The sequence below is a fragment of the Cricetulus griseus genome, chromosome 2 (genome assembly GCF_003668045.3).
Source record: "Cricetulus griseus strain 17A/GY chromosome 2, alternate assembly CriGri-PICRH-1.0, whole genome shotgun sequence".
Taxonomy (NCBI): Eukaryota; Metazoa; Chordata; class Mammalia; order Rodentia; family Cricetidae; genus Cricetulus; species Cricetulus griseus.
The window spans coordinates 414,692,415-414,705,736 of record NC_048595.1 but is presented as its reverse complement, the minus strand read 5'-3'; the positions used below and the strand labels follow the sequence as shown (position 1 = coordinate 414,705,736).

The window sequence follows — 13,322 nt, the reverse complement described above, 5'->3', positions numbered from 1 at the left end:
TTTTCTGATAAAATTTTAACTTTATGGATATTTTGTGGATTTGTCATTATTGAAATCTGTGATGTGGATGTGCAAACTAGTTGTCTGTCCTTTACTATCAAACAATTCAAACCAATGTTATTCAAGGATCAACTCTAACTCCCCTAAGTTTAGATTCCATGACATGTAACTTTATGTCTGATGTGACCCCTAATCACCTATTACAGAGATGGTTTATTTCTTTCTGTAACAGCTATTTATCACAAATGTGGACACAGGCCTCCCAATGTAGAAATATAAGTCTCCAGAGCTGCCTTATCGCTTCCCCAGAAGACTTGACATACCAATAAAATGAGTTCTAAGACTGTACATGACTCAACAGCAGGCCCCAAACCAAAGAAAATCCACTGCCAATTTATGGCTGCTTCCTGGGAGACAAACTGGCAGACTGATCTTCTATGTCCTACTATGGCACGATCCTTTTTATACTTAGAATGGGAGAGAGTGATACACACAGGCCACCTATCACACACATCTATGACTCTAGTAGTAGCAAACTAGTCTACCACTTTGGTCTAGGCAACTGAGAAAAAAAAAAAAACAGAATGTTTATTTATTTGGCAATTAGAATATCTTCTCATGCAGTTTTTCTTCTCTTGTATTTATACTAATTTATGTGTGTTTATTTGTCTTCCCTTAAAAACTGTCTCAGCAGTAGGATTTTAGCTACAGTTCTGGGGATTGGTCCTGGGGTCTCATGTAAGCTAAGCAGGTGCTCTATGCTATCGCCTCCAAAAACTACCATTTTAAAGCTATTTAAAAGCAGAGAAATTTACTACCATTATCTTTTAATTTTATTTTTAATTATGTAGTTGTGGATATGTGCATGTGAGTGCCAGTGTCTGCAGAGATCCTAAGTGTGGGATCCTCCTGGAGCTGGAATACAGGTCCTCTGCAAGAGTAGGACACTCTCTTAGCCCACCTCTATTGTGTTAGCATCACCACTAACCATTCTTACAATGACTTACTCAAATACATGAAGCATTAGTGAATGACTCTTCAGTCAGTCATGTGTAAATTATATTCTAGGCCTATAATCTGAACTACAGCATAAAGAAGACATAAACTTACTATTTTCTTGGACTCTGGCCACAAATCCCATTAAAGGTAACTGAGGAGTTACCTGTAGGATGGAAGGAGGAGGAGGAGCAAGAGATACTGCAAAAACAAAAAAGGTGTGGAGGAAGGGGTAAGGGCAAGTTCTATTAAAAGAAAGGATAATACAATAAAACATATAAAGGAGGAAAACCACTTTTCACACACATTTGTCTACCTTACAGATCCACTTTTGAGGGTAACTTTATAAACCAAACAACACACTAGAGAGTTTTAGTAAGCTTTATAACTATAGCAGAAACTGTTTATGATGCACAGATCTGCTCTGTGTAGTGGGAACCAGTCTTCTTTGTATCTATTACAAGTGCTTTCTCTGTTGATTACCATCAAAAATTTGGTTTTCTGAATTTTAGCTTGAAAGTTACAAAGTTGGATGTTTGCCAGGAGAGGAGAAAAATACGGCATCCCAACAACCTAAATAGGGTTGTATTACTTCGGTAACAAATAACAGGCTTTAACTGGATCTTCATTTAGCTAAACAAGTATGACCTGAGCTCTGACTGAGGGGCAAGAACTCTGCTAGACCAGTTATCAGAGCCTTTCATTTAGAGTCAGATAACCCCAATTCATTGTATTTCTTCCTTAAGCCTACAGAAAACACCACTTCTCCCAGGTGCATTACTCCATCTCAAATGCCTGGCACACTGTAGGAATACTGTAAGCCTTCAACAGATTATTTATATATGAACAATTAAGTAGGGTAAATAACCTAAATAATTTTTAGAAAGTTAACTCTAAAGTTGCAGTTCCCTTCAGAAAGCATATATACTATGGTAGCCATGTTCTTAGTGAGATTCTCTATTTGGTCCGAAATAAAAGACTAATAAAACTAAAAAGATTCAAGTGTTTCATCTCTCAAACAGATCGCACGCACGCACGCACGCACGCACGCACGCACGCACGCACGCACGCACGCACGCACGCACGCACGCACGCACGCACGCACGCACGCACGCACGCACACACACACCGCCACCGCCATACAATAATCCTTGTCTAACTTCCCAGGAAGCATTGCTAGCCACAAGGAGGAAGGCAACAGAGAACTGATCTCTGAACAAGTGCTTGAAGAAAAGACATATGCTAAGCAGACAGAAGTTGAGAAAGATATTCAAGCTTAAGGAACCAAGTTAGGGCAAAGGCTTAGAGACATAAAACAGCACGAGCAGAATTCACAGGACCAAAAATGTTTCCTCTATATGGCTAGAAGATATGTTTAAAAATTAAACCAGGCAGTGGTGGCACACATCTGTAATTCCCAGCACTCGGGAGGCGGAAGCAAGCTGATCTCTGAGTTTGAGGCCAGCCTAGTCTACAGACAGAGTTCCAGGACAGCCAGGGCTGTTACACAGAGAAACCCAGTCTCTAAAAAGCAAGCAAGCAAGCAAGCAAACAATGTTACATTTTCTGTGTTTAGATACCATGACAATTAGATTCTCTGGATCTGGTCCATAAATATGATATGGGAAACAGATAATGCAACCCTATTTCACAGAGTGAAAGCAGAGATTTTATTTCAAAAGCTTAATTCAATAAATCAAGGCAGATTCTAGAAACAAAAGAAAAACTTAGTTACATGAGGTAAACCAGTATCTGATAACTAGTGATTTAACTAGCATACAAAGGACAGCAAAAAGGCAAAGGGATTATAGACTTTTAGCCTCATAGTTAAAGTTAAAGAAGCTATTAACTCACTAACCTTGGCAGTGAAGTACTGGAAAAGCACAGGGTAGTGAGTGTAGGCAGACCAGGGAGAGATGAAGACATAACAAATGGGATGCGTGAGAATAACAAGCATAAAAATGAGAAACAACAGGAAAATACGGGTGGGGTATATTAAAACTCAAAGCCAGTAGCTATCAGTAGAGTGATAACGGCTGACAGTATGCACAGACATGCAAAATACACAGAGAAAAGCTAAGCAGGCCATTTTGAAGAGTGTCTAGACATAAGAAAACCAGCATAGCCTCAGAATTTGGTCCCCCTCTTCAAAAGCTGACTTAGGCTTTAGGTTTTTCCATAAAATCACACTTCTTGGCAGTAAACCCCTTCCTCTGAAGACTGGGGTTATTGGTGACACATGTGCTCCCACATGCTGCTGGGAGACAGTGAGCAGAGTGGGAGCAAGATGGCAGCTGCAGCTGTGAACACAGCACATGGCGCAGGACAGCAGCAAGGGAGCCCGCTGCCCGGACATCACATCCTGTGACATCCAACACCTTCTGACAGCAGACACACCAAACTTCCTTCCTTCCTCTTAAACAGAAAATGGGACTCTCTTCAGTTACTGTTTATCCATCAAAGAAAACCTTAACTTTTGTACTTGGCAAAAGAAAAAGTACATGTGTAACTTTACGGTCTTTTTACAGACAAACTGGGCTTATTAATTTTTGAAGATGAATATGCCTTCTTTTCTAGACATGAGACTACCATGCTTTTAAGAAAGCCACCAAAAGCAGTCACAGAAAAGCCAATCTCAGACCTTCCTTAAAGAGAATTACTCTGAAACAAGTTGTTTTTCTAGGCTACTCTCAGGAAAATTTCAAAAATCCATTGTGGTAGTTTCAAAGAAAATGGCCCCCTATAGGGAATGGCGCTAATAGTAGGTGTGACCTTATTAGAGGAACTGTCAGCATGGGCAGTGGGGGAGTCTCCCATGAGGTCTCCTATGCTCCAGCTCCACGCAGTGAGACACGGTTTCCTTCCTGTGGCTTGCAGATCAAGATGTAGATCTCTAAGCTCCTTATCCAGCAAAATGTCTGCCTCCATACTGCCATGTCCTGCCATGAAGATAATGACTAAAACCTCTGAGACTATAAGCCATCCCCAACTAAATGTTTTTCTTTGTAAGAGTTGCCATGGTCACAGCATCTCTTCACAGCAAGAGAAACCCTAAGACACTCATCTAACCAGAATTCAGTTCTACCTGGTCCTGTGCATTCCTGTGAACAGAAAAGAACACGAAGTGCAAGCTGTGGTATAACTCAGTAGCAGAATGTGTGCTTCCTATGCCAGACACTTTTAAATTCCATCTTCAACAACCACAAAAGAATAGAGAGCAACTTCATGGACTTGTATATTCCCATTATTTACCCAAGATGTTTCCCCATTTGCTAAGACCTACACCCTAGAACCACTGAAAGATCTCTGAATTTAGAATGAGTTACATTATTTTTATTAAAATACAATGTTGACAGGCTAGAGATGGCTCAGTGCTTAAGAGCATTGGCTGCTCTTCCAGAGGACACAAGATTAATTCTGAGCACCCACACAGCAGCTCACAATCATCTGTAGCTTCAGTTTCATGGGATCCTAGACCTTTTTCTAGCCACTGTGGGCACCAAGTACTTATGTAGTGACTGCACTGACATACCTGCAAGCAAAACACCCACACACATAAAACAGAAAAAAACAGCAATGCTGTAGCTAGAAGAGACTTACCAGGAGACTGAGATGCTGGAGATCTCAAACTGTGCAGCAATGAGAACTACAGTGTTGTATAGAACAGCACTGAGACACTAAAATAAAAAGCTTTCCCAACAAAACAGATTCAGAGGGTGAATGTGCTGGTGAAAAAGACTTCACAAATATGTTCCCTAATGGTTTCAAAGTCCTCTGAAGCATCCTTGAGGTGATACTTCAAATATCCATTTCAAGAGCTTTAGAGCAATAACGTTATGCTTTTACATTTTTTTTTTCCCCCCAGAGACAGGGTTTCTCTGTGTAGCTTTGGCTGTCCTGGAAATCCCTCTGTAAACCAAGCAGGTCTCAATGATGAACATTACCTTTGGTAAAACATTAAATTTAGTTACTGGCATTTTACATTTCAGGAAGGGAAACAATTTGTGTATTTTATTTTACAATATATTTCCTGGGCTGGAGAGATAGATGGCTCAGAAGTTAAGAACACTGGCTGCTTTTCCAGAGATCCTGAGTTCAATTCCCAGCAACCACACAGTGGCTCACAACCATTTGTAATGAGATCTGGCATCCCCTTCTGGTGTACAATAATACATGCAGACAGAACATTATTATGTATACATGATAAATAAATCTTTAAAAAATAGTGCCATAAAATATATTTCCTTAAAATAAATATCAGCCTAGATCGAGGGAGACCTAAAAGATAACTTGAGTAGTCAGTAAAAAGAAGGCTGCCTGCTGACACAACTGGGGTCATAAAGAACTGTCAGTCTTGCAGGGTCAGAATGTCTTAGAAACTTAGATCACCTTGACATTCTTTTTCAAATACAAAGTCACCAAAAGCTGTTATGCCAAGAAAAATTAGCCGATTATGCCTTACATTTTAAAAATATAACTTGAGTTTAATAGGCAGTACTGAGGGTTTATTTGTTTTATTGGTCAACTGAGAATGTACTTAACTTTGGCTATGTTTTTTGGTTTGGTTTGATTCTGTTCTCCCCTAAGAACTATCTACAATAGTGTTCAAAGACAGCTCCTTGTTACTGCTCCTGTTTACTATCACACACCAATCTCTAGATAACACTATATTAACTTCATTGCCTTTAGCAGTAGTTCTCAACCTGTGAGTCAAGACACCTTTGGGGGATCACATGGCCCTTTCACAGGGATCACATAGCAGATATCCTGCATGTCAGATATTTACATTATAATTCATAACAGTATCAAAATTACAGTTAGGAAATAGCAACTAAAGTAATTTTATGGTTGGGAGTCACCACAACATGAGGAACTGGATTAAGGAGCCACAGCAATAGCAAGGTTGAAAGCCAGTGGCTTAAAGAATAGTGCAGATCAACCATCCAACACTGCTTTTTTAGTATTTCTATTTACATCCCCAGGAGGAAAATAACTTTAAATACTTTAAGATTATAAAACTTCTACTTTAAGAAACACTGATTACTCTAGGTTAACTGCTACAAAAGGCTTCATACTTGAAAATTGTATGATTAATTCTTACTAAAGTAGGCTCATTATGTATGTATAAATACATATGCAAAAAACACATGTAGCTATATATGCATTCTTTAATACCAAGGTGCTTCATGTTCTTAACAAGTGGTTGTGTTTCTGTAGCTCTCCTCACTGTTGACAAATGAATTTAAAAATCAATTTCTGATATAGAGGAATACTCCCTGAGCCAAGACACATGGAGGTAGGCCTAGGCCCTATCCCAAAGGATACGACAGACTCTGATGACACCCTATGGAAGGCCTCACCATCCAGGGGGAGCAGAAAGGATATGTGATAGGTAAGGTTTTAGTTGGGGGGTGGGGTAGGGGAGGATTGGTGGAAGAAGGAAACTGGGATTGTCATGTAAATCAATCCTGTTTCTAATTTAAATAAAAATAAATAAATAAAATCAATTTCTGTGATTTTTAGATTTTAAAAACAGAATCAAGAGTGTTTAGTAATGTTCTAATCAACATTTGTCTTCAGTAACTTGTTTCTAATGTTTATAAATTCTTTAGAGTACAACTACTGCTTCCTTGAACTTGGCCCTAAGATTTCATATTTTAATTCCTCTTAAACCTTGCTGTATCAGAATCAAAACAAACCACACATTAGGAGGAATGCTGTCAAATTTATACCCCACAGAACCCCACTGCCTTCTCAAACCCCATTCTTTAGAAGCATACATCCATGGCAAGGCTATGACTGCAAAATACAGGTTCATAAAACATAAGCATCATTTTGTTCACAAAATGATTCACTAAGTATTAAGTCTTGCAAAAGAAGTTGTCAAATTAAAAAAAAAAATGCATGGAGATGAGGTGCAGGAAAATGACAGAACACTTGCTTAGCAAGCTCAAGGATCATGGTTCAAATGCCAGAGACCTCTTCCACCAAAAGAACATAATACAGTTTTGTTTTATTTTTTAAGTAAGTTTCAAAAACACTAATTACAGTTAATATTAATTAATACTAGCTCATTATAATTAATTATAGCATGGAGCTATAATTTTCTTCTTTAAAGTTACCGAATTCCAAGAGAAGAAAGGCAGAACTTAGAGTACAGAACTAAGCTGCCTCTCATGGCCCCAACAATTCCAGTTCACCTTATTCCTTGAGTATGTAAAGTACTTACATTAAAATCACTCCCTAAAGATTTAATTCAACTTTAAAATACATTGTGGAATATATGAATCTGATTTATAAGTAATATTATTGAAATATGAAATCTTTAGTACATTAGAAATACAAGTCGAGGGTAGAGCACTTGGCTAACAAATACAAAGCACTAGACTCGATCTTTAGTACTGCAAAATCTAAATACATGAAACATGTTTAAACAGTTGTCAAATATTATGCACAGAGTTCTCATAGGACTACCGAGTATATACACATAGCATGAAATATTCCTCCATATTCTTAGTAAGTATCCTGTACAGCTGGTATCACAACTGTAACAGTGAAACCTTTCCCAAATTCATTATAGATCTAAACCATTTTAGATTAATATCTTTTTTCAAAACCTTATAGAACATAAGAAAGGTACAAGGGACTGTGAGCATAATTTCCAGATACCTAAGAGAGCTAGCCCATCTTTCACAGAACTACTAAACAGCAAGTAAATAAAATTTAAGGATTGGGGGGGGAAGCATTTAATGGTCATCATGGGACTCTCTCGCTCTCTCTCTCTCTCTCTCTCTCTCTCTCTCTCTCTCTCTTCTCTCTCTCTCTCTCCTCCCTCCCACCCACTCACTCACTCACACCGGAGGCTGAGGCAGGAGGATCCTGTGACACCACAAGTTCAAAACCAGTCTAAATAAGACATATTTTTTAAGTGGTGGAGAATATTTACATACAAAACAGCAAGTTGTAAAACACAACTAGAAGCTGGGTGTTGGTGGCGCACGCCTTTAATCCCAGCACTCGGGAGGCAGAGCCAGGCGGATCTTTGTGAGTTCGAGGCCAGCCAGATCTCCAGAGTGAGTGCCAGGGATAGGCTCCAAAGCTACACAGAGAAACCCTGTCTCCAAAAAAAAACAAAAAACAAAAAACAAAAAAAACAAAACAAAACAAAAACCCACAACTAGAATTAGAGTAAGTAGCATTTTCTGGCAAAATTTAAGATGAAATGAATTTTTAGGAAGAACACAGCCTAAAACACTAAGCATGAAAAAGAAATATATTTCAATTAAAGCAATTATGTGGATTCACACTGCATTTTGCACTGGCTAAACTACAAATACAGCATTCAATAAATGAGAGGCATACTACATCCTGTATGACATTTTTGTAAAAGGAATTACAGAATTTGGCAGTGTCCATTATATTCTGAAACTTACACCCTCAACTTAGTAAAAACCTCTTTAAAATAAACAAACAAATAAATGAGAGGCACCCAGGAGAGTAAAGGAACTTGGAAAAAGAAACAAGGTTTCGCCAGGCGTTGGTTGCCCACGCCTTTAATCCCAGCACTCGGCAGGCAGAGGCAGGTGGACCTCTGTGAGTTCAAGGCCATCCTGGTCTCCAGAGCGAGTTCCAGGATAGGCTCCAAAGCTACATAGAGAAACCCTGTCTCAAAAAACCAAAAAAAAAAAGAAACAAGGTTTCATTTCATATTCAGCAGTATTTTTTAACAATTTTCTCAGGACAGGACTGCATAAAGACTAACAAGGACTCGGGCTTCTCTTCCTCCACAAGAAACAGAGAGGATCTGGCAGGTGACGAGCAAAAAACCTTTTAATCTGAAGGTAGACAGGACATGACGATAGAAAACGTATGAAATACAGAATCAAAACGCATTAAGTTCAAGTCTATCTTGACCATCACCTTGGCCTTGGTTTCATATAAAAAGTACATATGCAAATACTACCATTCTTGGGGCCAGAGAGATTGCTCAGCAATTAAAAGTGCACAACTGCTCTTCCTGAGGACCCAGATTCAATTCCCAGTACCCACATGGCAGCTCACAACCATCTGCAGCTCCAGTTTCAGAGGATACAATTCCCTCTTCTGGCTTCCGTGGGCATTAGGCACATACACGGTACACAAACATATGTACTTCCAAGCAAAACACCCATATACATACAAAATTTTTAAAAATTAAATAATTATCACCAACCTTATTTCCTATATATGAATCAAATGAGACAAATAGTAAGAAAGTCAATTTTTTTGCAAGATTCTGAAGAGTATAACTAAAGTTTCACTAACTAAAGATAGCAGCTACAGTAGATAAATTTCTGCTCTATAAATTCAAGGCTTATGAGAGATGAAATGATCTGTCCCCAAAATCAGAGAAACTCACACACACTTAATTATCTCTTAGCAAAAATTAAAAACCAACAGTAAGTTGACATATTACATTCATGTAGTCAAAGACACCTAAAATTTTCTAGGAAATGAATAAAATGCTGATTATGTGTAGCACTAAGTGTGCAAGGTTAGCTTTTCTATATATATGATTCAATTCTTTATTTCAATTGTTATATCTGGATCAATTTCTCCAAGTCCCTCATACTCAGCGTATTTTGATGTGGTAACTGAGTTAAGACAATGTGACTGCCTAATACACCTTCATGTATACCCAACTTTATTTGTAATTCATAAAACAATGATGTCTTAATAAACAAAAAGAAAATACTGCTCTTCTATATACTCCACTTGCGACAGGATCTCACTCTGCAGCCTCGATGGCCTACTCTCCCTGCCTCTGCCCCAACAGTGCTAAAATAACAAACATGCACTTGCGTGTCCATCTCAGTATTTAAGCTTGTAAAAGCAAATGATCATACACTGAAAATGACTACATTCAGGGGTGGAAAAAAAGGAACTCAAGATAGTTATTGACTTTTTAAAGTGGAAACGGTATTATTAAAAACTTAGTATTCATTCATTCATTATTCTAACCATTCAAAAATAATTGTTTTATTTATTATCTGTATTTTATGTACATGGGTATTTTTCTGTGTGTATGTCTGAGAGTGTCAAATACCTTGGAGTTGGAGTTATAGACAGTTGTGAGGTGCCATGTGGGTGGGGAATTAAACCTCGGTCCTCTGGAAAAGCAGCCAGTGTTCTTAATCGCTGAGCCATCTATCTCTCCAGCCCCTCAACAATAATCTTAACTACCTATTACCTTTGGGATAACCACCTACTATGTATGGGTTAATCATGTGTAACTAAAAACTTTTTTTTTCCCCCGGTTTTTTTAAGGTGCAATGACAAAGAAATGGAAAGAAATGGCAAAAGGAAAGTCTAACCTGGATTCTGGTTATAAAAGGGGCCTCCATTCATCTGACTCTGAAGGCTTGTCTGTGAAGTTATGGAAGGAGGCCGTCTATAGGGCAATGAGCCCCCTATTGTTGGTGGTGTATGGCGAGAGGCAGGCCTATTCATGCTGTAGAACTGAACGGGATGACCTGGGAAAGGAAAAGAACACACACATGCATCATTAAAAGAATCTTATTTCAGATAATGAAATACTTTATGTACAGTTTCTAATAAGATTACTAAAAATAACAGTATTTAGCCAACTCAATGCAAGATGACAGCTGTTGTGCTGCTCACACTGTATTAAAGCACAGAAGTAGGAAAGTAAATAAAAATATTAAGTTTGGAAAAGTTACAATCTAAATCAAAAACTAACATTTTGACTTTCTTAATCATTTGACTATGTTTTAAAAACACCACAATTATACCTGGTGGTGGTGGCACACACCTTTAATCCCAGCACTCAGGAGGCAGAGGCGAGGGATTTCTGAGTTCGAAGTCAATTTGGTCTACATCGAGTTCCAGGACAGCTAGGACTACACAGAGAAACCCTGTCATGAAAAAAACCACAAACCAATATCCAAAAAAAAAAAAAAAAAATCCACAATTAAAATTCGTATCTGTACTATAGAGTGTGTCACCCAAAGCTAAATCTCCAGTGCAGTGTTTCTCAACCCAGGGGCTGCAAATCAGAAATCCTACATATCAGATATTTACATTGCAATTCATAATAGTAGCAAAATTACAGTTATAAGTAGCAACAAAAATGATTTTATTGTTGGGGGGGGGTCACCACAACATGAGGAACGGTATTAAAGAGTCACAGCATTGGAAAGGTTGAGAACCACTGGGCTAGAGCATCAGTGTTGAGAGGGAACAGCTTTAGCCAGCAATTAGGTCATGAGGGCTTCACTTTCATGAATGAATAATACATTATCAAAAGAGTAGGTTTTCTCCTTTTTTTCCTATGTACATAATCTCTCACCAGAGAAGACCCCTTGATACTGGACATTCTGCCTCCATAACTATGAGCTAAACAGACTAATATAATTTATAAGTAATCTACTCTGCAGTATTCTGCTACAGCACACAAAACAGGTAAAATTCCCCTTCCTCTCCAAAAAATAATTATTTAAAGTAGTCACTAAACACTAGAGAGTAAACAAGAATCACATTTTGGGAAAGAAAAAAGAAAAATGTTTGATACATTCTTATTCTAAACTAATGGTAGAGATAAGTTAGCATGGAAAGTTGTTTTAAAGGAAACAAAATATTGCAACAAAATGCTTGATGCAGTAACTCCAAGTCAAGCTTATCTTTATAAAATATTCATCTTCCTGAAGCTAGAGAATGGCTTAAAAACAGTTTATTAAATCTAAATCAAAATGTGTTACAAGAGCTAGTTCCAGGACAGCCTCCAAAGCCAGAGAGAAACCCTGTCTCAAAAAAAAAAAAAAAAAAAAAAAAGTATTATCAGAAATCTACCCGTGTTTATTACACATTTGAACCTATTTCACCTTTTCAGAATTATTCACTGCTAACATCAACTGGAAATATTCTTTCCTAATCCATCCAGTTTCCTAATAATTCAAATCTCAAATTTTACCTTGCTTTTCTGTTGGAGACTATTATTTTAAGGGGTGTTACTTTTGATTATGGTACATTTGTTTAAAACTCTGGGAAGATGTTACTGTGCCTGTCTAAAACACCAGAGGGTTTAATAAAGTGCTGAATGGCCAATATCGTGGCAGGAGAGAGGAATAGTTGGGACTGGCAGGCAAAAAGGATAAATATGAGGAGAAATCTGGGAGAAAAAAAACATCTGGGAAGCCGGGCATTGGTGGCGCACCCCTTTAATCCCAGCACTCGGGAGGCAGAGCCAGGCGGATCTCTGTGAGTTCAAGGCCAGCCTGGTTTCCAGAGCGAGTGCCAGGATAGGCTCCAAAGCTACACAGAGAAACCCTGTCTCCAAAAACAAAAACAAAAACAAAAAGGATCTGGGAATGAGAGAGGAAGGAGGAGGACTTCAGGGGCCAGCCCCTCAGCCACACAGCCAGACACAGAGAAAGAATAAAAGTAAGATTTACAAAAGAAAAGGAAAAAGACCAGAGGCAAAAAAAAAAAAAAAAAAAAAAAAAAAAAAAAAAAAGTGGGGGGGTGGGGGAAGACAAGGCAAGCCAAGGCCGAGCATTCCTAACTAAGAATAAGCCTCGGTGTGGTGGTGCCCCCCCTCCCAAAAAAAAGAGTAAAACATCACACCACACCTTTCCCCTCAGTTGGTCTCCACTCAGCCAGGGGCCCTTTGTAACAAAGCATTAGAGCACCCATGAAAGAATACACTCTAGCGGGCAACAAGGCATGGAAAGGAGAAAGGGAAAACAGGAAGACAGGAGAAGGAGGAGATGGTATATGATGAGAAAAGGAGAAAGAGGCAGAAAACAAAGAAATAAAGGCAGAAAGAAAAGCATTCATATGTTACTAATACTAACCTAGAATCTTCAAAAACAAAAACAAAAAAAAGTAGGATCCAGTCTAAAACTCATCTGTCTTAAGTCTACAGTGAGATTCAGAGACACTAGATTAAACAGGGCACTATTTGCTAGAACACTGGCTCAGTAGTTAAGAGCACTGTTGCTCTTGCAGACCTGGGTTTGGTTCCCAGTACCCACATAGCAGTTCACAATTGTACTCCTATTAACTACAGTTGCAAGGAATCCAATGCCTTCTGCTGATGTCCTCAGGCACCAGGCAAGCATTCAGGACAAACATTCATACACATACTAAAAAAAAAAAAAAAAAAAAAAGACAGTTTCTCTGTGCAGCCCTGGCTGTACTGGAACTTGATCAATAAACCAGGCTGGCCTTCAACTAGAGACCTGCCTGCCTCTTCCTCCCGAGTGCTGGGATTAAAGGTGTGTACCACCACCATCGTTAAAAAGACACCTATTTATATAAAGTTAGGT

General features: G+C 38.5%; 1 protein-coding gene across 5 annotated transcripts in view; it reads right to left on the bottom strand.

Moving 5' to 3' along the window:
* Nucleotides 1-13,322, bottom strand: part of Abi2 (abl interactor 2) — a 75,266-nt gene that overhangs the window by 14,340 nt on the left and 47,604 nt on the right. For 3 of the 5 annotated variants that reach the window (XM_027397023.2, XM_027397025.2, XM_027397022.2), the window contains exons 7-8: nucleotides 10,350-10,508; nucleotides 1,111-1,197 (exon numbers count right to left, since the gene is read on the bottom strand). In XM_027397023.2, coding sequence (XP_027252824.1) covers nucleotides 1,111-1,197; nucleotides 10,350-10,508 — 246 coding nt within the window. The remainder of the gene's footprint in view (nucleotides 1-1,110; nucleotides 1,198-10,349; nucleotides 10,509-13,322) is intronic. The other 2 variants (XM_035440976.1, XM_027397024.2) reach the window with 1 other exon arrangement.